This window comes from Thunnus thynnus, chromosome 2 (assembly GCF_963924715.1).
Source record: "Thunnus thynnus chromosome 2, fThuThy2.1, whole genome shotgun sequence".
NCBI classification, from domain to species: domain Eukaryota; kingdom Metazoa; phylum Chordata; class Actinopteri; order Scombriformes; family Scombridae; genus Thunnus; species Thunnus thynnus.
This window is the reverse complement of record NC_089518.1, coordinates 1,631,402-1,656,019: the sequence shown is the minus strand read 5'-3', so window position 1 is coordinate 1,656,019 and position 24,618 is coordinate 1,631,402. Positions and strand designations below refer to the sequence as shown.

At 40.1% G+C, this 24,618-nt stretch overlaps 1 protein-coding gene across 3 annotated transcripts; it reads right to left on the bottom strand.

Moving 5' to 3' along the window:
* Positions 1–402: 402 nt before the first annotated feature.
* On the bottom strand, positions 403–17,823 carry LOC137189942 (uncharacterized). Of its 3 annotated transcripts, none has more exons than XR_010929798.1 (13): positions 17,705–17,823; positions 16,392–16,617; positions 15,026–15,086; positions 13,186–13,270; positions 7,763–7,831; positions 6,859–6,936; positions 6,124–6,258; positions 5,335–6,019; positions 5,089–5,182; positions 4,117–4,430; positions 3,768–3,936; positions 3,423–3,534; positions 403–3,109 (listed from the first exon to the last, which is right to left on the bottom strand). XR_010929798.1 is itself a non-coding variant. In XM_067600060.1 (13 exons), the coding sequence occupies exons 8-10, from the start codon at positions 5,373–5,375 to the stop codon at positions 4,215–4,217; spliced, it is 351 nt and encodes a 116-aa protein (XP_067456161.1). In that variant the 5' UTR covers positions 5,376–6,019; positions 6,124–6,258; positions 6,859–6,936; positions 7,763–7,831; positions 13,186–13,270; positions 15,026–15,086; positions 16,392–16,617; positions 17,705–17,823; the 3' UTR covers positions 403–3,109; positions 3,423–3,549; positions 3,768–3,936; positions 4,117–4,214. The 3 variants fall into 3 exon arrangements, 1 of the variants encoding a protein (XP_067456161.1); XM_067600060.1 differs by having other exon boundaries at positions 3,423–3,549; XR_010929804.1 differs by lacking the exon at positions 13,186–13,270 and having other exon boundaries at positions 3,423–3,549.
* Positions 17,824–24,618: the final 6,795 nt, after the last annotated feature.

Sequence of the window (24,618 nt, the reverse complement as noted above, 5' to 3'; positions counted from 1 at the left end):
AAGGTATTCTACATCCTGTCGACAAAAAGCTATGATTTGTTGTTACACAGCAAAAACGCCAGTGTTAAATTAACTCTGAGAGTGTTAAATTTAACACCAGAGGGGTGTTTATATGCATCCACTCTTTTCAGTGTTAATTTAACACTTACACTGGTGCCATATTTTTGGAGTTATTTCAACACAGTAGGGAGTTAAAAATTAACACTGGCTAACACGTGTGTAGTGTCAGTAGTACTCTACAGTAGCGTCATTTTTACAGAATGCTACACTGACTGGGGTTGAAAATGTTACACTGACAACCAATGCATAAACACTAATAGGTGTAAAATGTGACTACCAATGCCCCCATTAGCCACCACAACCACCCCACCAAAAATACACAAAGCAACAACTTCTTGAGAAAAGTATATTTTTATTAAAAGGCCACCACATCACTTTAACAACAGACAGCATAACAAACTGCATGGATTCATCATACATAAATACAGTATGGAACAAGGTACACTTGGTCATCGGTGTCATATGAAAATTGCCTATCACAGGGTCTGTAATGTAACAGGTTGTTTACAGATATTACTGTGAAAACCCCAGTGTTCTCCTCAATAGCAAATGCATTGAAATGATCATCAAAAAAAGGGCTGAGACTTAACAAATTAAAAGATAGGCATTGTCCTCTCTAATAATTATACTGTCAATCCTGTTGAACAAAGGCATCTCATTTTCAACTCCAGTAACCACATACATCCCCACCTGATACTCTGTGCCATAGCTTTTGACCAAGGGGGTGGTGGAAACAGTCAATACATCAAAAGCTTTATTCAGTGCCTCTCCACCCTCTAAACTGCTGACCAAGACTTGACTTATGGGACCAAACGTTAATCTTTTGAACTTAAATTTCTCGAAATGAGATGCTAACTCTTCCTGATGTTTCTTAGCCAGTGTCATGGCAACGTTTAAAATTTTTAACAGACTTTTTAAAGAAGTTGTGCTTTCCTTCAAATCTCATGCACCAGATGTGTATGAGTGGTCCAATTCTTCTAATACAGCTTGGGTAATGGATCATTAGATGATGTTTTGAAATCAAATTATAGTCTGGGAAGATAGATTTAAAAAGCTTGTGATGTTCAAAAATTAAGTGTTTCAGGTAACAAGTCACACCATGGGTTACAGTTGGGGAAAACACAATGTTGACAATTTGAGTTAAAAGGAGCAATAACCCCCAACATTTATCCTCCCTGCTAACTAGATCACCAAAAAGCAGTGGGGCATTGCGTAAGAGACACCATGACTGGATAGCATTAAGTCCCAGATCTTTGCTGTTGTCATCAAGCTTTAGCCCACCTGGCCTGCTCTTTCTCTGTGTGTATCCATAATTAAAGCTCACAATTCTCTCAGACAATGAACTCAAGGATATTGAATTCTTGATCAGATACTGAAACAAGCTTTAGCTCGTACTGCACCACTCCTTCTAGCAGGTCATGCATTATGTCTACAGCGCAGTTGTTTGAGGAGTGGAAAAACTGGGAGGAATTGAGTGGAAAGTCTCGTTTGACACCAAATGTTGATTTCAAAGCAGGATTTTCTTGGATGACACGAATGTGTTCAATGTGAAGGTCTTTTGAACGTAGAGATAAACCTGGGTGATCTTCACTGAAAACTGACTGCAATTCACTCTTATCAGTTGAACAAAATCTACAACAGTATGTTGCACTAAATGATTCAACAAAACCAAGAAGACCATGAAGACCTAAATTGTCTCCTGTAACCTAAAAGACTGAGCCCTTCACCGGTATAGCTGAAAAGGGCAACTGTATTCCTTCAGTCTCCAAAATCTTCAGATCATCAATCAGTGGCTTCAGAATTGGCTCGAACCCATATATGTTTAGGTCCTCTGAGTGAAAGAGGGCTACAAGATGAATGTTCATTAACACAGAATTGAGCTTTGGCGACAAATTTCCCAAAATAAAATATACACATCCGAGTTTGTGCACTCCCTTTTTTGAGCCTAACGCATTGGCAGTTTCAAAATCGTCATAGTAGAGCTGGATCTGAAGTGCAGGTTCTTACTGGGAAGATAAATTATGATTCTTAAAGTAGGACCCATCATTTACATCTCTGTAAAATCTCTCCTGATGTGGTTTTGCTTCTTGGAAACTCTTACAGAGTTCACTGTTACTAAACATAGAGGAGAGAGACCCCCGGATGGGTACATATATAAATGTATCATTGACTGGAACTTGCCTATACAACCCTGTTATTTTATCTCTTCTTACATCAAATCGAACGCCCAGAACATGCTCTACAGGTTGTACTATCTTCCATTTCTCTTCAAAATACCTCTTCCTTTTAGATTCTGTGTTAAGACGTGAAAATGGGTTTTCTAGCTGATCAAAACAGTTCTTCCATTGAGCCAACTAGAGACTGCACAGTACCAGGCTTTAACCTGAGCAACAACAGAGCTGGCCATGTCCAAAATGTTCCTTTGTTGAACAGGAACGTGTGTAGTGAGTGATAGGGGGATCAACATTCATTGTTGTCGAAGGTCCAGCTATAGGCTCAATCTCAAAATTGACAGGATCTGGATCAAGACAGTCCCCATGTGCTCGAGATAAGTGACGTTGGTAACCAGAGTATGTGCAGAAAACAAAAGAACATTCAGGCTCTCCACAGTTCAAGCTCAAAGACTTTGCGGGCAACAATCCATGCTGGAACTTCAAATGACTGAATTACACTGAACAAGATGTGTGGTGTGCCTTGCAAATGTAACAGGTGTACATACTTCAGGTCAAAAATGTGTTTTTTTCAAAGTGCGCAGTGAAGAAGCCTTGCTCTGATTTCCTTGACCCTCTCCTTCACACTGCCTGCATCGATCCCATACACGGTGCTCTGGATGAATGTGAAGAAGCTGGACAGTGCATCATTATAGGACACAGCGAAAGCAAAATGTGCCTTGAAGAGCTCGTCGAAGGCGGCAACTGCGGTCTGCATCCTGCAGGGTATGGCCTTCTGTTCCAGGATGATGTAGAAATCTTGGATGCTGTTGCTCCTTTCTCTGACACAAAGAAGAAAGGGCTGTTTGAGGCCGGTTTCCTTGAGGAAGGTCTCCATGCTATTCCCCAGAGAGAGAGAAAGAGAGAGAGACAGAGAGAGAGAGAATTATGCCATGTTTTGACTCAAGTCATTTTAATTTATGTGTGATTGGATGGATGGTTGTGCACAACTTCAATGAATTTAGTGTGCGGTGGATGGATGAATGGATGGATGGTGCACAAGGACAATAATGAATTAATGTGTGATAGAGGAATGGATGGAATATACTTTTTTAAATATATATATCTGTATCACCCCTTGCCATCATGGCCCATGAAATTCATCAGTTGACATGAACCTTAAATCAGTGATGTGCAGTCCTAAGATAATACCTTCATGAACTTGATCAGGCGTCCAGCAGCATCTGATGCGCTCATCTTGCCCTTACAGGCTGGGGTAAGAGGTGAAGCAGCAGAAGGATGGTGGCCATCTCAGAGTCCCACTCTGCAGAATGCCATGCTGAAGAATTAGAATTGACACCATAGGAATAACTTTCAAGTGTCACAGCATACTGAAGTTTGTTTTCTAAAATTACACCATGGGTTTAAAATGGTCAGCAGTAAGGTGCAGTATGTGATTTGTAGTAAAGGGGCCAAAAACATGAAAGAACACAATGATGTGTTATCTTGCAGTGTACACTAAAGGCATGTTCAATCTACTGTCCAACTTACACTTACCACCATCAGACTCCTGTTGTGCAGACAGAAGTATCTCATTCACACGCGGACTCTGGAGTAGATTTTTGCAGCAGTCTGTGATGACCCTTGGTTTGAAGAGGGTTGGCCATTTTGCAAGGAATTTACCAGACACTTCATCACCAAAGAGCCTTGTGAAGTCTTGGTCGATCTTCAACAGAAAACATTCCGCGTATGTGAATAAGAACTCTATTGTGTCATGAAAAGCGCTATATATTGCAAGGAATTACAACAAAACATTGGATACTGCACACAACAAAACATTGGATACAAAGCAAACAAAGCAAACTAAAGGCAACCATAAAGTCGTCAGCCATTCATTGCGTCTTACCAAACCAGATGTATCCAGAAATCTTGAAAAGAGATCCAGGACAGTAGAGGCAGTAGCTGGGTCTTGAACCACCTTTTGCCTGTGCTGGAATGTTGCCTTCATTTTATCTTTGACGAGGGTCGCATCACCGACATGGCTTCCTTGCATTCATCACCGGTCAACTGCTTCTCAACTGAACACATGCTGCATAGAGTCTTGGGGCCCTCTTGAAAAGTGGACTTTGATTTCTTGATGTCTTGAGCAGAGTTGCGCTGAACCGTTTTCAGCCTCCATGCTAGGTAACCGGAGCCGCTCTGGGGATCATAGAAATGTTCCTGTTGATTTAAAGAAAAAATGTTAATCTGTTAGCTGGTGAGTGCCCTCTTGGACTCTCCTATGCAGTCCGCAATAAAGATTGCATTTCTAGCCAAACAAGGAAATTCATAGACTATGTGCATTACTACTTGCACCAGCTTTATCACTTCCTCAAGTTTGGCTGACAGGTAAAGACATGATCACATGACATAGCCAATATAGCTCTGTCACTGGAAGGCTCCAGCATCAGCGTACACGCGCTGTTAAGTCTACCCTGTAATGTTGGGAGAACAGCACGACACGCCAGACATGCGCACCCCTCAATTGCCTAGTGGAACTATCTGGCGCCTCCTGCTGTTACCTCTCAACGAGCCAATGCTGGACCCATTCCGTGACAGCGCCATCTTGGCTATGTCACATGATCATGTCTTTACATGTCTTCTGTACCTAGAAGTGATTAATCAGGTGTGTGGCACACCCAGCGCACATCTGATTAATCACTTCATCCAATAGTATGGCACAGGAAATAAAGATGCCTACCAAACTTCAGGAAGTGATAAAGCTGGTTCAAGTTGCCTATGCTATGATGCACTTAACTTTATCTTTGGAAAAGAGAGCAGCATAAACAATGCATTCAGAAAGTAGTGAAGGTACGGATGCATTAATGTTTGTACTCACATAACCATTATTTGAATCCAGGTCCTTCAAGTTTGGGAACAGACTTGTAATCCCAAGTGTGTAGAAAATGCGCACATTCACTGGAGGGACCCCTCTGAAAAGGGACAGATGCATCATTCATCCCCCCAAAAATGCAACATTTGTTTATATGCACATGGTTGAGGGTGAAGACAAAATTGGCACCGACTTTTGGAGGTAAAAACAACAACAACAACAACCTGTTATTGCAAGTGCACATTCACTTACCCATGACTCTCCACCATGTCAGCCACTAGTATGTTCACCATCTTTCCTCTTGTAACATCACTGATGGTGCTTGTTTTCTCGTACTCCTTGAATATCTGGTCTCCACCTGGCTTTGAATACAGGACTGCTTTGACAGTCTGAAACAGCAATTACATGACATTCACATTGCAAGTATAGCAGGCTCGTCAGCCTGAAGGTGCAGAGCATACCTACTGTAACTGCAGAACTAACATATCTATTGTGACTACAATGTTTTTATTGTAGGGTTAGACCAATACATCAGGGTCAATATCAATCTAGGAAGATCAGTTATTGGTGTGTCCATCCCTTTCCTCACTGGCTGATTGCTGTGTTCCATTTCATCCTGAAAGTAACATATGAGTAACATTTACATACTAGCGTCAGGTCCAGGGTGGTGTACTTGTACACCAAAGCTGCCTCACGCTGCAGGAAAAGGAGATGGGCTGAGCCACATGGCTCACCACAAGGCAAAGCCCAGTTAAAATATAACTTACATTTCTTGCAACATTGGCATCGGGGGGGGGGGGGGGGGGTCCTTCAACTAGCTGTCTTTTCCGAGCTTTGGTAGATTCCAGTATTACTGAGCCTGATGATGAGCCCTGGGATGCATGTGATGGTGACCACTCTGATAAAGATGAGCACTCTGATGACTCCTCCTCAGCACCTAAGAAAACACACAGCCTTGCATTGTAACATTCTGTTCACACAATTAATAACAGAGCAACAATCTGAAAACAATTTGAAAAATATAAGCCTGCAATTTCTCACTATTACACTCTTCAGCCTTGAAAGACACCCCAGATGACTTCAAGAGTTCATCAAATATGTCTGAATCCACTTCCATGCCTGCAGAATCCTTCAGGCTCAAGGAAGCAGAACATGGCAAATTGAATTTTGCCAACACTAAAACAGAAGAAAGATCAATATGATTTGTTTATTTGAGAGGGACAAGTGTGCATAAATGAACAGAGCATACGTGATGAACTATAAATACACCAGCGATAGTAGGAATCCTCATTTTCATCTGTATTTCCTAAGCAATTTTGGATTCAGTGTGTTGCCCAAGGACACCAATACGTGGACAGCAGAGCTGGGATTCAAATCACCAACCCTTCAGTCAGTAAACAACCTGCCCTACCAACTACAGAGAGGGGTGGAAGGTGGGTGGGGTGGAAGAGGTGGAGTGTGGGGGTGGGAGAGAAGGATGGAGGGTGGGAAGAGAGATGGGTGGAGGGTGGGGGTGGAAGAGAGGGGTGGAGTATGGGTGGAGGGGAAGGGTGAGGTGGGAGAGAGGGGTGGACGGGGGGAGGTTTGGGGTGGGAGAGAGGGACGGGGGTGGGGGGGTTCCTAGAGGGCCCAGCTGTTGTCTGAGTACCAGGAACCATGTCTGTACGTGTGAGCTAGAGCTGACCCACCAAGGGTCTTTACTTAATATCTCAACAGAAAACATTGGAAAGCCTTAATATAAATGCACAAATAAACATAATACTCAAATTAGCCTACCTGCTTGCAAAAACTGGGAGTAATTGTACTCATCCTCCGCCTGTGGTACCCTGACCCATTTGCTCACTCCTTTATACTCTACAGGAACCAGCATGACACTTTAAAGAGAAGAATAGCATTACTTCTTATTATTCCTAATTTCAAACCATAAGTTTCCCACAACACTACCAAACACAATATAGGCCTATTTATAAAGTGCCTTGTGCATGTGTAATGTTATGCTCTATCTTTCTATAAGTGTTCAACCTTTACTACATAGCCTAAATGTATGCCCCTTGAGTATGTTAGCCTATAATTATATCAGTTTTATATTTAAACACATCTACATTTTTAAAATGGGTTGTTCTAGTGGAAATTAAGCAATTTTCTAAAGAAAATCAAAAAGCAGTTTGGCATTAATTCAAAAACATAGCTAGCACCCTACTGGTCTCTGCATCTCAATTCCTAGGCTGCATCCTACCTAGGTCCTATTTTATCATTGGGTTTGAGGAGCAGTCTTTAAGACCCATCACAGCCAACTTACAGAAGTGACAAGACACGTTTACTAAATTGAAAAAAAACACTGCCTGCAATACTTGGCATCTTGCCAGATGCATTCAATTTCAATACTGGGGTTGCCCGTATGTTAGACAGGGTTGGAGTTACGGTTGGGACTCGACACCACCGATCACCCCGCGGACTGCTCGCGCACACAAATTGAACTTGTTTCATGCTGTACGATCACCAATTTCAAGAGCCAACACTAGCTCATGGGGCTTAGCTTTCAACAAGCCATCTTTGATTAATTTCTACATTGTGGCAAAAACATATAATGTTAGCTAACGTTACCGATATAAAGCAACTTCTCTGAAACAAGACACAGACACATGCATCGCTAGCGTTAACGTTAGCTTTTTTCACGCACCTTATCCCAAACGACTGCTTGGCTCCAATCTCAGATGGTAACACGTTATCAGGCTAGCCAACTCTGCAACTGCAAGGGAAAAAAGAACATTACATTAGCCAACTTAACGTTACTAACGCTAACTAATGTTATAACGTTTGTCAGAATCAAGAACCCCGATATCATACTAAACTAGCTGGCAAGCTTGTGCAGCTAACGTTTGCCGAAGCTAGTGCTAGCTAACATTAGCTGGCTAGCTAACACGTCATGCAAGAGCAATGCGAGAGCACACTGGGCCAAGATAGTAACATCAAATACAACAATGGGATTTTAAACGTCTTTTTAAAAGATCTCTGGTCTGGTAATGTTAGCTAGCTAGGCCAGGCAGGATAGTATTTAGCTAGCTAGCAAGCTGATATAGCGACCGATCCACTCTTATACTTGGAGTAATTGACGACTTTGAGTGTTGGTTTTGATCAATTCTGAGTAAAAACAACAGTAACCCCAGTAAATTAACACTGACGCTGAAAAAATAACACTGGCATATTTGCTGTGTATTTACTTTTTGACCTCCCTCTGCTAATGCTTTTAAAACTGCTATTGAGTCTTTTTCACACCATTCTCTTGATGAGCTACAGATTTGCAAACATCCACACACCGTATGCTTTCAATGTCTAGGTGCTGCAAATCTTGAAGCAACATTCTATTAAATATGGAAAATGGACTCTCAAACAGTCTGGTATTTTGCTGCAACTTCACCTTTTCTGCATGAATGCCATCTGCATGGCTGGTTTGTCATCCACTATCACGTTTTCAGCTATTCCCTGATCTCCTGTTTTGTTTTATTTCCTAATGAAATGTTTGTTTGCTGAGATGTGGATGTAAGGGTTCACTCTGGGGGACCAAGTTTGCTCCTGTTTGGCTTATTTCACCAGTTGATGTGATTCAAATCCTTTTTCAATCATTAAAGTCACATGGTGTAGTGTTTTTGACAGGAAGCCATTGTGTGAGATGTTCTGGCAGTTGTACAGCAACAGCCGCTCCTTGTGGCTCTACATACAGTTGTGCTCATAAGTTTACATACCTTAGCAGAATCTGCAAGATGTGTACCATTCATAGTGTCCATAGTTGTGACCATAAAAGTCAATTTTGGTCTCATCACTCCAAATAACTTTGTTCCAGAAGTTTTGAGGCTTGTCTAGGTGCTGTTTGACATATTGTAAGCAGGCTGTTTTGTGGCATTGGCACAGTAACAGCTTTTTTCTGGCAACTTGACTGCACATCCCATTTTTGTTCAAATACCTCCTTATTATGCATCTCTAAACAACCACATTCAACTTTCAGCTGAAGTTGCGTGTGGGGTTTTTTTTGCAATCTGGACAATTTTCCTGGCACTTGTGGCTGAAATCTTTGTTTTTCTACCTGTCCGTGCCTTGGTATCAACAAAACCTGCAGACCTGCTATAAGCCCTATGTGCTGTACCCACACAGTCAGGAAATGGACACCTGAGATTAGTGAGGCTCTAAGGGAATGCTTTGGATGCACAGAATGTGCTGCTGGAAACAGACGGGAACAGTATGGACATTGATGGTCAGGTTGATTGTTTTACTGAGTATATCAACTTCTGTAGAGATACAATCATACCTACAAAGACTGTACGATGTTTCCCATTAACAAACTCTGGATCACAAGTGACATAAAAGCAATCCCCAACCAGAAAAGGGAAGCTTTTAGAGACGGTGACAAAGAACAGCTCAGACAGGTGCAACATGAATTGAAGAGGAGATTGAAGATGGCAAAGTTGGAATACAAAAAGAAAATTGAAAGAAATTACAACACAGCAACATCCAGGAGTTGTGGAGAGGAATCAACACCATCTCTGGCTACACAAAAAGAAAAGACAGCCAGTAGTGGGTGATGTGGACAAAGCCAATGAACTTAACCAGTTCTTCAACAGATTTGACACTGCGGCCACACCCACTTCCACTGCTGCTCCCTCTCCTCCACATGGATGCATCTCCACTGCGGCTCCTTCTTCTCCTCCACATGTGTGTTTCTCCACCACAGCTCCTCCTTCTCCTCCACCCTAGTCTGTCACTGAGATGGGGGTGAAGTTGGAGCTCAGGAGACTTTGCTCTCGGAAGGCAGCTGGCCCAGATGGTGTGTGTCCAAGGCTGCTTAAAGACTGTGCTGCCCAACTGTGTCAACCTCTCCAGAAGATCTTCAACCTGAGTCTACAGTACAGTGTACCGGTACCAAAAATAAAATGTCCAGCTTAACTAAACAACTACAGACTGGTGGCCCTTACGTTGCACATCATGAAAAACCCTGGAGCGTCTGCTTCTATGCCTACTGAGGCTTGAGGTCAAAGACAAACCCGATCCCCTGCAGTTTGCATACAAAGAACACATTGGAGTGGATGATGCTGTCCTTTACATGCTCCACTGTGACCTCTCTCATCTGGAGGAATCAGGCACTTATGTAAGAATCATGTTCTTTGATTTTTCAAGTGCATTTAACTCCATCCAACCCATCATACTCAAAGACAAGCTCAGAGAGATGGGAGTGGTTCCCTCCTTTGTTTCCTGGATCACTGATTACCTGACAGAAAGGCCACAGTTTGTCAGGTTGGGGAACTGTGTTTCTGGGACAGTAATGAGCAGCATGGTGGCTCCACAGGGGACTGTACTGGCTCCATTCCTGTTCACATTGTATACCTCGGACTTCAAATACAACTCTGAGTCCTGCCACATCCAGAAATACTCGGATTACACTGCTATTGTGGCATGTATCAGGAATGGACAGGAATCCGAATACAGGGATCTAATAACAGCCTTCAGTGACTGGAGTCGAAAAAACTGCCCTCAACTGAACACCTCAAAAAATAAGGAAATGATCGTGGTTTTCTGCAGGTCTAAGCCAGTGAAAATCTGTGGGGTGGACACTGAAGTGGTGCACACCTACAAATATCTAGGGGTCCTTGTGGATGACAAGCTGGACTGGTCCCCTAACACCGACGCCCTCTACAGGAAGGGGCAGAGCCACCTGTTCTTCCTGCGGACACTGAGGTCCTTTGATGTGTGTGTGGAAATGATGACCATGTTCTACCACATGGTGGTGGCCAGTGCACTCTTTTTTGCTGTGCTGGGGAGGCAGCCTTACAAACAAAAACACCAAGCAATTAGACAAGCTGGTCAAAAAAGCGTCTGTTTGTTGGCTGTAGACTGGTCCTTCCACCTGTTGGGGGTGCTGTTGTCACCACAGGTACCTGCACCAGAGCTTGTGTGTTTCCCTTATCTGTCTTTCGTTCAGTCAGTTCTTCTTACTGCAGCTGAGTTAGTTAGTTTGTGTGTTGTGTTCTGTTTGGCCTGTTCTTAATCCAACTTTCTTTTCCTTTCTGTTGATATATGGTGCACTCGTGCACAAACCATCCCAACACTTTTTTCTCTTTCTGCCTTTTTCCTACTCTCCTGTCGCCAGTGTCAGTGGCTTTGTGATATCTGATGCTTGCTTTTACCTCATCACAACAGGCAATGTTAGATGTGCCATCTATAAGCACACACTATGTAGCTAAATCATAATTTATATAAACTCAGCTTGTAACCTATACAGCATCACAACAATTTTAATGTATATTAACCTAGATTTGACTGGTATAATTTATTTCTATTAAGACAGGAACCTGACTATATTCGATGAGAGCATATTCTAAAAATATATTCTATATTCATATTCTATGCATATTCTAATTCTAAAAATGAGTCTACATAAACCTTACAATTAAAATAAATATGTCAAACCATTGTTATAGGTTGATTCTCACCAAATAATATTTGAGGATTGCTTGAATTTTTCTTAATGACACATCTATTTCAACTTTTTTAAACATACAAACAATAAAACAATTAAATACAGATATAATGTAATAAGAAATAAAATTAGATTTGGATTTTCTCAGCAAAAAGATACTGAGATTGTAGTTACTGCACTCTGCACCACCCACATATCTGTTGGTAATTGGGGTCATAGGTCAAATAAGTGGTCATGATTTTTAAGCCATGAAAATACCTTTAAGAACATATATTTAATAAGCACATAACCACTATTCTACCTATAACACATTTGGCTAGAGGGTCAAAAAAGCTTTGAAGCCATTTATCTCAGTTTCATTATCAGCATAGTCACTATGGTCCGTCTTTGCAGGGAAGATCAGTCATTAATAACCAGGTGATTTAATCCTTAATAAAGTTTTGGTTTACAGTCCCCAAGCTGAATGAACAGAGAACAGAGAGAAAAACCCTGTGTCTGTGAGTGGGAAAAAGAGGAGGGAAAAAAGGAAAAAAAACTCAGCTCTTCCATGTGCATGCTGCAGAGGGCGGGGGCACACACACACACAAGAGAACAGTCTGCTATGAGCACCCCTTCCCCTTTATTAAAAGAAAGAGCACAAGTGCATTGACTGTGAAAAGAGCAAAAACAATTGTGAATGGTGCTTTTGGACAATATGGGTCGATGTATGGGGTTTACTTCACATGATTATTTTACAGTAATTGCAAGCAACTCCCCAATATATCTACAGACATTTCACATTAATGTATGGGGTTCTGAATGTACAAAAACCAGAAGGTCTATGTACAAGTACCATTATATCAACTTCTTTTACACTGAATCATTATAAACAATTGTCTACTGCCATTTTAGAATCCATTCAATGCAGATCCCCATTTTAGGTGTATGAGATTTCAAGATGTTTAATAATGTATCCTAAAAATACCTTTTACTGCTTGCTTTACAAAGTAATTCACTATTTTTACAGTGTTATCCTTAAAGTTTCAGAATTAATAAACCAATAAACAGCCATATTGAATTATAATGTGGGTCTGAAGCTGATCAACCCAATAAGAGCTCAAACAGCATACTTTACTAGAATATATTTATTTTTTTCTCATTCAGATTACTTCAACAGACATAAATGGAAGCAAAAACAGTTTTGTACCTTTTATCAGTACAATGTCTTGCATGTTGCAGTATAGCAAAAGGGAAACTATGGCCAATTGAGAAATTCATACATGTTATGTGATATATATGTGTATCATGTTATATTCCCATGCTTTAAGATGGTTCAAAATGTTAGTGAACATGAACAAATCTCTCCCAAATCCAAAAATTATTTTGCTAAAATTCAAATTTGTGATGTCATCTGATAATGTCTGGAACTTTTCCAAAAACAATGAATTGAGAAAGATGTTATAGATGACACTGAGAACACCCAAGGGGATGTTCTGAGTATACGGTAGGGTTGGGCCAATGGGCAATGCCATCGTCCATCGCCAATGGCTGACGGTCATCAACCACTGAGCCTCTACCATTGTAACATCGTGTTTTAAAACCCCCCCCATTGTCTGTCCATCTTTTGCATGGATTAAATTATTTATTGTACTTACAGTAATGCAACGACTGTAGTTGTTGTCAACTCAAGTACTTCACGTGGTTCACTGTCTCTCCTCGGCTCCGCCGAGAGTACACACACTAACATATGCAAGGATCAATCAGCCACACCCGCGGTGAAACAGAGAAGAGAAGAGAAACTTAGTGCATCCATTAATGACAGCAAAATGCAGTAATTTATCCCACTCAATATCATTGTCCATTACGATGTTTCACTGTGGACATCGTCATATGCCAATTCTGTAGACATCACCCAACCCTAGTATACAGGTACATTTTCTTTTTCAGATATGAAAGGTCACTATATAATAAAGCTTACTTGGGTATTTAAAAATTACTACAAAATTAGTTTCACATTCATTGTCTATGAAGCAGCTCCAGACTTTATTCCGGATGGCATCAAAAATTTGAGTCTCACGTCTCTGGTTTGTGGCCTTGGGAGAAAGTAGTTCATGTTCACAAATATCAGAAGTGGGATGACATGTGCAAGTCACAAGCAAGTCTCAAGTCTTAATCTTAAAGGCTCAAGCAAGTCCTAAGTCACTGTGTTTAGACTCAAGTTGGTTCGGTTCATACCTTGTTTTTTTTTTTGTTTTGTTTTTTTAATAGATTGACTTTAAATTAATTAACTAAGAAAACAAAAATAAATAATCTGATCTAACATATTTTCCAGGATCTAGTGTTCATAATTTTGTATTTTATGCAGTATTAATGTTTGTGGATATGTTGTATGACTTCTGTCACCAGGTTGTGCCTTTGAGTAAGGTGAGAGTTTTGAAGCAGAAGTAGTAGAAGAAGAGGAACTTCCTTCAGTTGCAGTAGTTAGCACAAAGCTAGTGGGTTTCAACAGCAGCAAAAATATGCTGGTGGACTGTAAGCTACATATCACGCTTTGTTGTAGTTGTAAAGTGCACAAATAGAAAAACTCCAAGTTATACTACAGCCCAGCATCGGCCTTAGTCTCTGCCTGCAACACATGACTATTTTGGTATATTTACTAGCCAAATGGAAAATCTACCCACATTTGGCGCTTGCGCAACGAAACAGTATTCTATCTGATGATTACTTTTTTCTGCCGTGGATTGTGTAGACTAATACATCCATTCATTTAGAACACTGAAATTGTTCAAACGTCAAGCATCATCAAGGAAAAATACCATCTTGTTTGCCTGATCTTGAAGGATTGCATTTGTCACACAATTGACTGGAGAGAGGGAGAGACCATTCTGCTGTGGTTGAGTTACATTGACTTTGAACTCGTGAGGGACCTCAAAGAGAATAATGAAGCTCTGTCATGAAAAGCTGTCAATTCATATGCTTTCTTGTCTAAATCAGAAATGGTCTGGTAATATTAAGCTCAACTCAAGCTCAGCGCAGGTATGGGAAAATGCTTTCAACAAGCTTTCAGCTCAATCCTGTCTTGCATCATTTTCTAGGTCCTGCTAGACAAAAGCTACATTAGAAGTCACCCTATCATGTCTCAAAAAGTTAACTGTTCATGCTCAATATCTACAATAGTGCAAATGGGCGATTCAGCCAAATAAAAACTGTCAAGTCTTTTCTTGTCATCTGCCTCAAGTCAAAAGACTGGACACAGGTCGCAAGTCCTCAAATTTGTGACTTGTGTCCAGTCATGAGACTTGAGTCCCCCACCCCTGACAAATATTGACTGAACTTTCCTTGGCCATGGAAATAGGGGCTAAATTCAAAAACAGGAGCTAAAGTCCTTCCAGAAACAAACAAATAAGCTAATACATTATCAGTATTAACATACAGATGTGAATCTGCATGCTAAAAAAAGTCTAAAGTTCATATGGCAGATTGAAAGTCACCCACTTCCTTTCAGAATTCCAACGATGGCTGTGATCCTCTGCAATGAGCCTCAGCAAGCCTTGTCCTGAGAATACAAAAATAGAAAATATGTATCATGCTCTTAGAAGTGCCGACACACCCTAACCCTAACCCTAACCCTAACCACACCAACAGGTGGCAATGTTGTTGCCTGTATTTTTTTCAATGTACACACAATGTCAACTTTGCCTCCTACCCTCACAGCAATGGCAGAGGGGAGCCATGAGGATGCAGCTCTAAAGGAGTGCTGTTTGCCGCTTGAACAGAAATTGAGCATGATCAAGCCTAGCCTCTTTTAGTGCAGGGACATTAAGGGTTTAAAAAGGTCTGAAATTAGGGTTGGGGCCAGATCAAGCTGTTCTTTAAATGTGATCAACAAAATCTTAAAACCATTTGTAAAACTGACTAATATCCTGTGTTGGGATGCTTAATTTAGAGTGATGTAGTAGTCTCTACATTTGGAACCAGTTAAAACTCTGGTGCAGTATTTTTCACAAGCCTTAGGCAAGAGAGTGATTTTCAGTTTTTGACTTGCAATACAGTGATTGAATTATGCAGAATATACAGCTTAAAACAAAAGAACAACAAACAACAAATATACACATTATATGTAAAATAACATGATTAATTGCTATCATCAATACAGTGAAAATTCTCAAAATTACTGATCATCTAGCCTATCGATAGAAACTGAAATCTTGGTGCAGATGGCCAAAATTAGTACATAATTATGTATGGATTTCTTAACTGTGAATATATAGTTTATTTACATAGCAGTCAAAGTATGCATATCCATGCTTCACTGACACGCAGGGTTGGGAGAAAATAGACTTGAAGCTTAAAAAGAAGAGAGCAGCAGAATAGCAGGTCCATCTCCTGTGCAGCATATGTGCTAGGGCTGTCACTTTTTCCCAAAATAAAGTTTGAATGAATTCACAGTGCTATGGAATTAATTCAAATTATACAGAACATCAGCGTTATGTAACTTATAGGCAAAAAAAAAGGAAGTTAGGCGAGGTTGTGTAGCTGCTGGTGCTCTGATTCTTTAGCCTTGCTTGAGTGAGAAGCTAACAGGTGACCCCATTTGTTGTTGTGTTAATGTTATTGTAAAGTAGTTGCTTCATACAAAGTTGGCAAACAGCCTTATCTTTATTGATAATTTTGCCATTGATAGAGTAAAATCCAAAATGTTTACACACAGCGCTTCTGAGGTGCCTTAGTGTTGACATGATCCAAGTTTCCTCCAGTTTTCATCGTGCTCTCTCTACCTAGCCCAATGTCATGCAATAGTTCCAGCGTGACAGTGCAGTTTAGCCACTGATCTATATAATGAGTGAGCTAGTGCACACACCTGGTAAACAGACAGTAGGCCTCGGTCACGCAGTGTAGCACCCAGAAGCAGTTCCTTAAACTCCACTTGGCTTTCCCCTGGCTGAGAACGCCCTCCTGCAGGGTGGTGAGGCTGGGTATGACCATGGGGATGTTGAGGCCTGGAGCCTTTCAATAACCATGCAGGCCATATGTAAGGCTGTGCCTGGGAAAACCATGCCAGCGATGCAAAACAATTCAGGAAGAGGCTGGGGGAAGCAAAGTTCAAATAGTAATTATCATGATTAAAATACTTATTTTATCAATAAATTTGTGACATATTGATATACTAACATTACATTAAAACATAAATATTTTGAGGTATTCTATTATTTTCTAAGTGTATTACAACTGTATTTCTAACCCGAACTACGGATTGTTTCAGCTTTTGCCATCTGGTAAACGGTACCGCGGCCTAAAAGTCCGGACCAGCAGGCTCCGAGACAGTTTTTTCCACTAGACAACCAGGCTCATGAAAAATGAACACTAATTGCCTATCTGCACATTACACACACACTCACACACTCACACAGCAGTTTACACACACTACACTATACATATCACTACCACACTATAACTCTTACTGCATTGTGTTTCTTTTTTAAATGCTATATGGCTGTTACTGTGCTGCTATATTGCTATTTGATTGTTATTATTGTTAGTTGTTGCTGCTGCAAAGTCGAGGAACACACACACCAACACTAACTTAGTTGGTAGGCAGCAGGTTACTGGTGACGTTTTACTAGCAGTAAATGGGAGCAGCTGGGCGGTCTAATGTTTCTTTAATTAATAGTATTAGTAACTTAGCTAACTGGCTAAACTTATTAACACTAGCATACTAGCTTACACTCAAAGTCTTTCTCAGGTCACAACTTGCCACAGTTTTTATTTATTTACACAGGACAGAATTGGAGCTTAAACATGTAATTTGTCAACTGACAAATGTAACTTATTTAACATTACTATGATGATATGAGATTCTGATTCAAGGCTAACCTTAATGGCTTCATCAGGACTGGCATAACGTTATGTTATCTGACGCCACACAGACTTGCTTAGTGCATACAAAAAGTAATGCTAATGTTAGCACTACTGATTCCACATACATTTTAAAATTCTAACAATTATGCAACATCAACGCTTTAGTTATGCCAAGTTGTAATTAACTTAGCATTGCTATCTTACTTTCCTTTTCTGCTGCCCTTGGTGTTACCTCAACTCATGACAAGTTCAGTTCATATCTCTCTTTATATGAAACTTCACATGAAGAAGAACAAAATGATTAAGTTACTTTACCTTTAGTGAAAGCTGAATGTGAATCATCATCCTCAAATCAACAGGCTTGGTGAATGATTTGCGTGACGTTATCTAGAGAAATTGTCTCTCTGTAGTCTCTGCGCTTCAGACAGAGGTGAACAAAGTGTGCGTATACTCAAACAGTTGAATGTTGCGCAGTCATTGGATGAATCACGCCGGAAGGACCCACCCCCAGAACTGAAACAATATCATTGGTCAAGATCATCTCCCCACGGCATGATTCATCCAATGATTGTACAACATTCATTTGAATCTGCGCGCATTTTCTTGATCTGTCTGAGGCACAGATAGAGACATTTTCTATGTTTAAATTTATATGTTTTTTTCAACAATTTTACGGTCTTACATCCATGTCTTACATCCCTTCACCCCCATATTACCCATATTATCAAAGCTCAAGCCTTGCTTGAACTGTTGAGTCCTAGCATCAAATCCTAGTCTTTCATACATCTCTCACCTATTGCTAAAAAAAACCCCCCAAAAACATTTGTAAACCGTTGTAAAGCTTTACTCATATTGAGGTCCCTCTTTATTCACCTTATATTGTCTCTGCTTTTTGCTCTTTGTTCACTTCGACCTGTAGAAATGTTGGAGTGACCTAATGATTTCAGGGAGCAGTAGGACTGCAATGAGGGCTTTGAATTTAGTTGAACATAGACTGACTGTTTGGGTCTTAATATTTAGAGAAGAAAAATTAGATCTACAAATGATTGCACCTTTAAAAGGAAAAAACTCATGGATGGTACATATGCAATTTCAAGTTGTGGTCTAACGTAATGTATTGGGAGACAGCTTGCAACATTTTTAAAGTGGATTTACAGCCTTTATTATAGCTACCTTCAGTTTTTGAAATGAAATTACTTATCTTTTTTAAAATAAGCATGTTGCACATGTCAATATGTATGATAACAAAAAACACTGTCAGGGCAGCATCTCACAAAAATAAATTAAGTCGTCAGCCCTCACAAATAAGTGTGTATTACTTTTTTAATGATGCACAGCAGCAAAATACAGACACGTTTCTAGCACTAGGCTTTCCTCAGTGTTACTGACACAATTATGGGTGTGACCCCTATACATATATATATATATATATATATATATATATAATATATTGAGTGATCTACTCTATATATCACACATGTGATAGTAACAGCAAAATAAGTGACCGATAGATTTACATGCTATGCTAACGAAAAAAATGTAGACCAATCATGTGCAAAACCTCCATAGATAATGCAAATACATATAAATAAGAAAATTAGTAACAAGAAATCTATCTAATAAGTAATGGTAAGAAAACAGCCAAATAAGTGCTCGATTTACACACTAAATATTCTGTGACTGCAACACTCAGATAAGAGACCAATAGGTTTATACAAAAAATGCAAAACCTCCATAGAGCATACAAATGAATAGACATCAATAATACACATATTCATAAAAAAACAAGACACCAGAGTTCACACAATGCTGATGAAGCCTATAACTGCCAGATAAATCTCTCATATTTGCCATTATATAGATGTTTTGATCTTATGTCGGTGGCAACATTCTTGTGCTGGTTAGATGAATGCATACTGTGCATGCTCTAAGGGCAGAGCATGCGATCCAGACTTCCGCTGTCTGAGTGACAAGCTTCCAGTTAGTTCTCGGCTAACTTGAATGGGGACAAAATAATTTAATTATGTGGCTCTTCTAGACTTTCAAATGTTTGGACCAAACGGATCAAATTCTGATGGTGAAACAACTCATTTTGCGGGGGTTGCGTGATGCTCAAAAAACAGACAAAATTCCCATAGTTGGGCTTTAACTGTATGAATACATGATATTTTTGAAGGTATATCAACTGTGTACAATCTGTAACAATGATTGCATTGATTGATCCAACTATACTTAGAAGAGCCCTTGCTTGTGGGTTGTCTTGTTGAACTGCGGAGTGGCTGAGGCCATGCAGTGAGGGTTCATGTTCAGGATAGTTGAAAGGCTCCTACAGTGCTTAAAAAGGCATGGTTGGTCCTACCTGTCTCAGTACCGCTGTTAACCCCTCTTCATATAACTGCTAAGCTAAATACAAGCCCTACTCTACTGCTAGGAGTTGGCAGACCACTATACCAACATCTGTGATTTATTCATGTCTACATTATTACAAACAGGCAAGGGACATAATTGTCAATGTCAATCATTAAGAGATCTTTCAGTCTCAACAACCAGGATAGGACATAGGATACAACAAACACACATCTCATGACCAATATGCTGTGCATCAAGACCACAATATATGAAAAAATTCCCTCTGAAGAAGAGTTTCAGATGGATATATTGGATAGTTAATTGTAATTACTGTCAAATACTATTTATATACAGTAAATCCCATACATTAATTGTAAAAGTCTGTAGATATATTGGATATTTGCTTGTAATTACTTTCAAATAATGTTTATATAAAGTAATGATCATTAAAATTATGTTTTTGTAAGCCATTTTCACATGATCCTATTTTTTGAACAGTATAAAAGCAATATTTACCTGGAATTTACTGTAAATAGATGAGATAATCACATACAATTAAAGCCTAAAACTCTCAAGATACCATTAATGGGTGTTAAAGGAGGGTAATTTGAATATAACTTTACATAACGTTTTTGTGTTTTACATCCAGAAATATGTGCTTTGAAGTGACATTCTTAAGGATAAATTGGATAATTCTATGAATTTACAAAAGAATACTGTATAAAACAAGCCTTTATTTAAATTAGGTAATTTTAAGGTATTGCTTCAATGTTTTTCTTTTTTTGTGCAGATTTATACATTCTAGCAATATTTTATAATGAATTTTTCTTTTTATTTTACAACAGTTGGACTGCAAAAATGCAGATTATCTCTACAGTAAATATCTGTATTTTTTTTTTTTAATTCTCTGTAGAATAACAAAAGGATTTTTTACTATTATTTGACGCTGTTTGGCAACTTTTGCTGCTGACTTTTTATGTTGTTTTTTTTTTTTACTATTTTTAAATTTATTTATTTATTTTTTTTTACATTTTTTTTTTACATTAAATTTAAAGTTTTGCTGTAAAAAAACAAAAAGTTGCCTTAATTTTACATTCAGTAATAGGATGTGTATTTTTTGTAGTTTTACATAGGATTCAGTGTAATTTAACATTCAAGACCATTAAGTAATTGAATAATCCTGTTAAAAAAAAACTGTAATATTCCATTATTTTAATTATAGATTACAGCCTTTAATTTATGGTGAATATTTTTAATAAAAATAATTTACTGTGTTTTTATGGCATTTACACTTAATGTAGAAATAACATAACAAAAAAAAACTGTAAAATAATACAGTAAATTTCTTTGAAATAACTTTTTTTTTTTTACTACCAAAAGCATCCTCTGTCACATGGCGCTCCTGATGTTTTTCATTTTATGCTATCCACACAAACGATACATCACATGAATCCTGAGATGCCACAGATTCCAGCAATATAACTCCTATCACTGTCCAACCAAAACTCACTATTTTTCTTCGTACGTACTTCGTAATTTACAAACTTCAGTTAGTAAATTTACTAACAACAAATTGTGTTTTACCTTGCTGTAGTCTGGTCTCATAAAATCACTAGTTATAGCTACTCCAATGTCTCTTGGTCATTTTGAGTTTGATATTTTTAGCCAAGTCATGACCCGCCCTACTCTGTCTCTGATTGGTTTGACCCTGATATTTTTATCCTAACCCTAACTAATCTCACTCCTCATGCCTAAAATTAACCAACCCAACCAACCAAGGCACCGAGTACTAGCCAATCAGAGGCAGAGTAGGGCGAATCATGCCTTCGCCATAAAGGGAATAATAATTTGGTTTACAGTAAGCCTGCTTGCTAGTCTTCGATGCGAACACACGGTCTCTGTCTCCATCTAGTGACATGTAAATGAAACTAAATGAGTTTTACAGTATGGCACCTGAGAAGTCAGTTATAACTCAATATTCTACTTTTTTATGAATGATATATTGGGTTAGCAGGGCTCATCGGCTTCTTTTCCAACTTTCTTTTCAGCGAAAGTAGCGTCTCATGTTTTATTCTTGAGACATGTTGCAGTGCAGATGCCGTTGCATAAAATTAATTACTACACCATGTGACCATTTACGAGATCAGGCTAAATTAGAGTTATACAAAAAAGGCTATGGGAGGACTTGAGTAGATTTATTATTATACAAGTTTTTCTCTTCTCTTCTACCAGACAATGCAGGGCTTCCTCCAGACAGAATAGCGACCCTGCGTGTGTCTACATTGAAATGACATAAACCATAGCCTATGTTCTCTTACAGGTTTTTTTTTTTTTTTTTGTACAATGTTTGATAAATCTCGGCCAATATATCAGGTCTGGACTTGGATTTGATTTCTCTTACTGACTGAGTTGTCTTGTTTATTGTCCTCTATTCACCAAAGTGCACATTAATATTGCCAACATCTCTGCTGTGAATACTGACATCTGATATGTCTGTTTTTAATTCTTAATTCAAGGAATGGTCACTCCAAATGCCACTTTCCCGCTCTCTGGATCCTTTGATCCATTTGTGTTCTGTAAATATGAACTCCGTCCTTGTTGCAGATGAGACTTAACTTCCTTGACTATATCTCCTAATTTCTATCTTTTGTTATTATTCAGTGTGCATAGATCGACTTCAGGTTCTGAGATCATCCATGATGGTACAACTGATCAAGAGACTTGAGGGCACACATTAATATTAATAATATAAATTTCCCCCGCCTTAGATCTTCACTTATTTCCAAAGTTTCTTCTTACTTCTGATTTAAGAGAGACGATTGAATTTCTGCCTAATCGGCGCTATCAGCTGGGTGGCGCCGCTGTCGAATTGGACATCGCGCGCTATCAGCTGGGTGGCAGCACTGTTGACTGGGTCGCGCGTGCTGCTGCGTCGCTTCATCTAGAGATTCAAGGTCTCGAGTATTTTCTCCGCGTGACGCGCGTGGTTCTCAGCAGAAATAGACAGGGAAAACGAGAAAGATAGGGCCAGTGGCAGAAGCGCCGCAGCAGACACGCTCCCAGTGTGGACGCTGCAAGCGTGAGAGACGCAGCACTTCAGCGACACACGCGCTGCTCACGCATCCAGTGTATCCCAGGCGTAAGGCAGGCTTAGCCCGAGCAGTTAACTGCGCATACACGTGTTCCTGTGTGCGTCTCTGTGTGTGTGTGTGTGTGTGTGTGTGTGTGTGTGTGTGTGTGTGCCTAAATTACAGAAATGTGAGTTGATTAATTATTTACTTCTACCCTGTTGACTGTTTTTATTTATCCATGGTAATTAATGATGTAAATTTGAAACTCATATTTGTTATAGCCCTGCAACTTTAAATGAGAGTAATAACAAACAATAAATAAATGGCTTTTTTGTCCTATTTTTTCAAGGTGAATGATGAGTTCTTGAGGATCACCACAAAGCCTTGCACTCCCGTCCAACAACTGTCCACTCCCAGGGGTCACTGTGACGAGGCACGGGGACGTGTCCCGTCACAACCAGCCTGGGGGAAACCCTGGTACGCGGTGACGTCCGGGGAGACACTGGGGGCTCAGGTGGAGGGGGTACCAGCTGGCGGACCGCAGCATCCCACAGCAGCTCCACCATGACCAGCATGCCATCGGTGTCGCTGAGGTGCACCTGAAAAACAGTCAAACAGCAGACTTCAATCACATGTGTTTATCTGACATCTGACAAAACAAAACTCTTCCATGTTACATATCACAACAACAAAGTATGCTGTACTTACACCGTCGTGGCACCACAGCTCCAACCGATGCAGAGAAAGGTCCTCTGCCACAGACACATATGGGAGACCTGACAGAGAAGTGAAACATGATTACTTCTTCTAATCTTTAAACCTGTATTAACCATTTGTGTTAAAATTTACAGTATATTGATTACGGCTGCACATGACCAAAACTTTACATACCCATGCGTGCTGTGACACGATGGTACTCCTAACGCAGCAGGTCCTGCAGGCCCGGATCAGTGTTGATGCGTGGAGGGAAGTCCAGCACAAACACCTACAGAGAAAAAAGTACATTACAATTATGTCCTTAAAATAAGCATTTGCTTAATAGATGTACCATTTAGGACCAAGCAAATACTGACAGTAACTTTTCACAAAAATATACACACCTTGGGCCAGAGGCTGCAGACAGTGGTCAGGAGAGCACCAAAGTCCAACGCTGCCTCACCAATGGTCCTGCTGGCAGTGAGGTTGTTGCTCGGGGCACACACACAGACCACGTCCAGGGTCCACGGGAGGGAAGCATGCATCACCTCTGTCCTCAGGTCAGCTGCCGCTCCACCTGGAACAGAGAGAAAAGAAAAAGACAGAGATCCCTGTGGCATACTTACAAAGCCGTCCACGATGGCCCGCAGGTGAGAGTCTCCAACGACGAACACAAGCTGCAACAGAGACAGTGCGTTAGAACAAAGACACCAACCATGACTCCATACACTCATCACTGTCTTCTGAATAAAAAAAGACAAATACCTGCTGGTCCGGACGCTGTGCTGGAGTGACGAACTTGATGGGACGGTGGGTCACCTCCGAAGTTCGCCATCTCCGCACACGATGGCGGTAACCAGTACCGCGCCCTGTTAGAACGTTGATCATGGTAAAGAATGTCAACCCATGCCTAGCAAATCGATACATTTTATTGAAACATTTCAAAAATACATTATACATACGAGCAACAAACTCGGGGATGGGTGGCCCAGGGGTCCAAGACTGCCGCTCCGCAATCCTCCGCTTGGCCGCCTGAGCACGACGGTGGGACTTCGCACGGGGCATCTGCAATGAAGAATGACTTTTTATTAAACCTTAACACAGAAAGCATTG

Bases quoted from the DNA above. Each gene is read 5' to 3' on its own strand.
- LOC137189942 (XM_067600060.1), bottom strand. From the start codon at position 5,375: ATGGTGAACATACTAGTGGCTGACATGGTGGAGAGTCATGG. The intron at 5,183-5,334 runs GTAAGTGAATGT...GTCCCTTTTCAG, and splicing joins GACATGGTGGAGAGTCATGG to AGGGGTCCCTCCAGTGAATG. The intron at 4,431-5,088 runs GTGAGTACAAAC...TTAAATCAACAG, and splicing joins TGGATTCAAATAATGGTTAT to GAACATTTCTATGATCCCCA.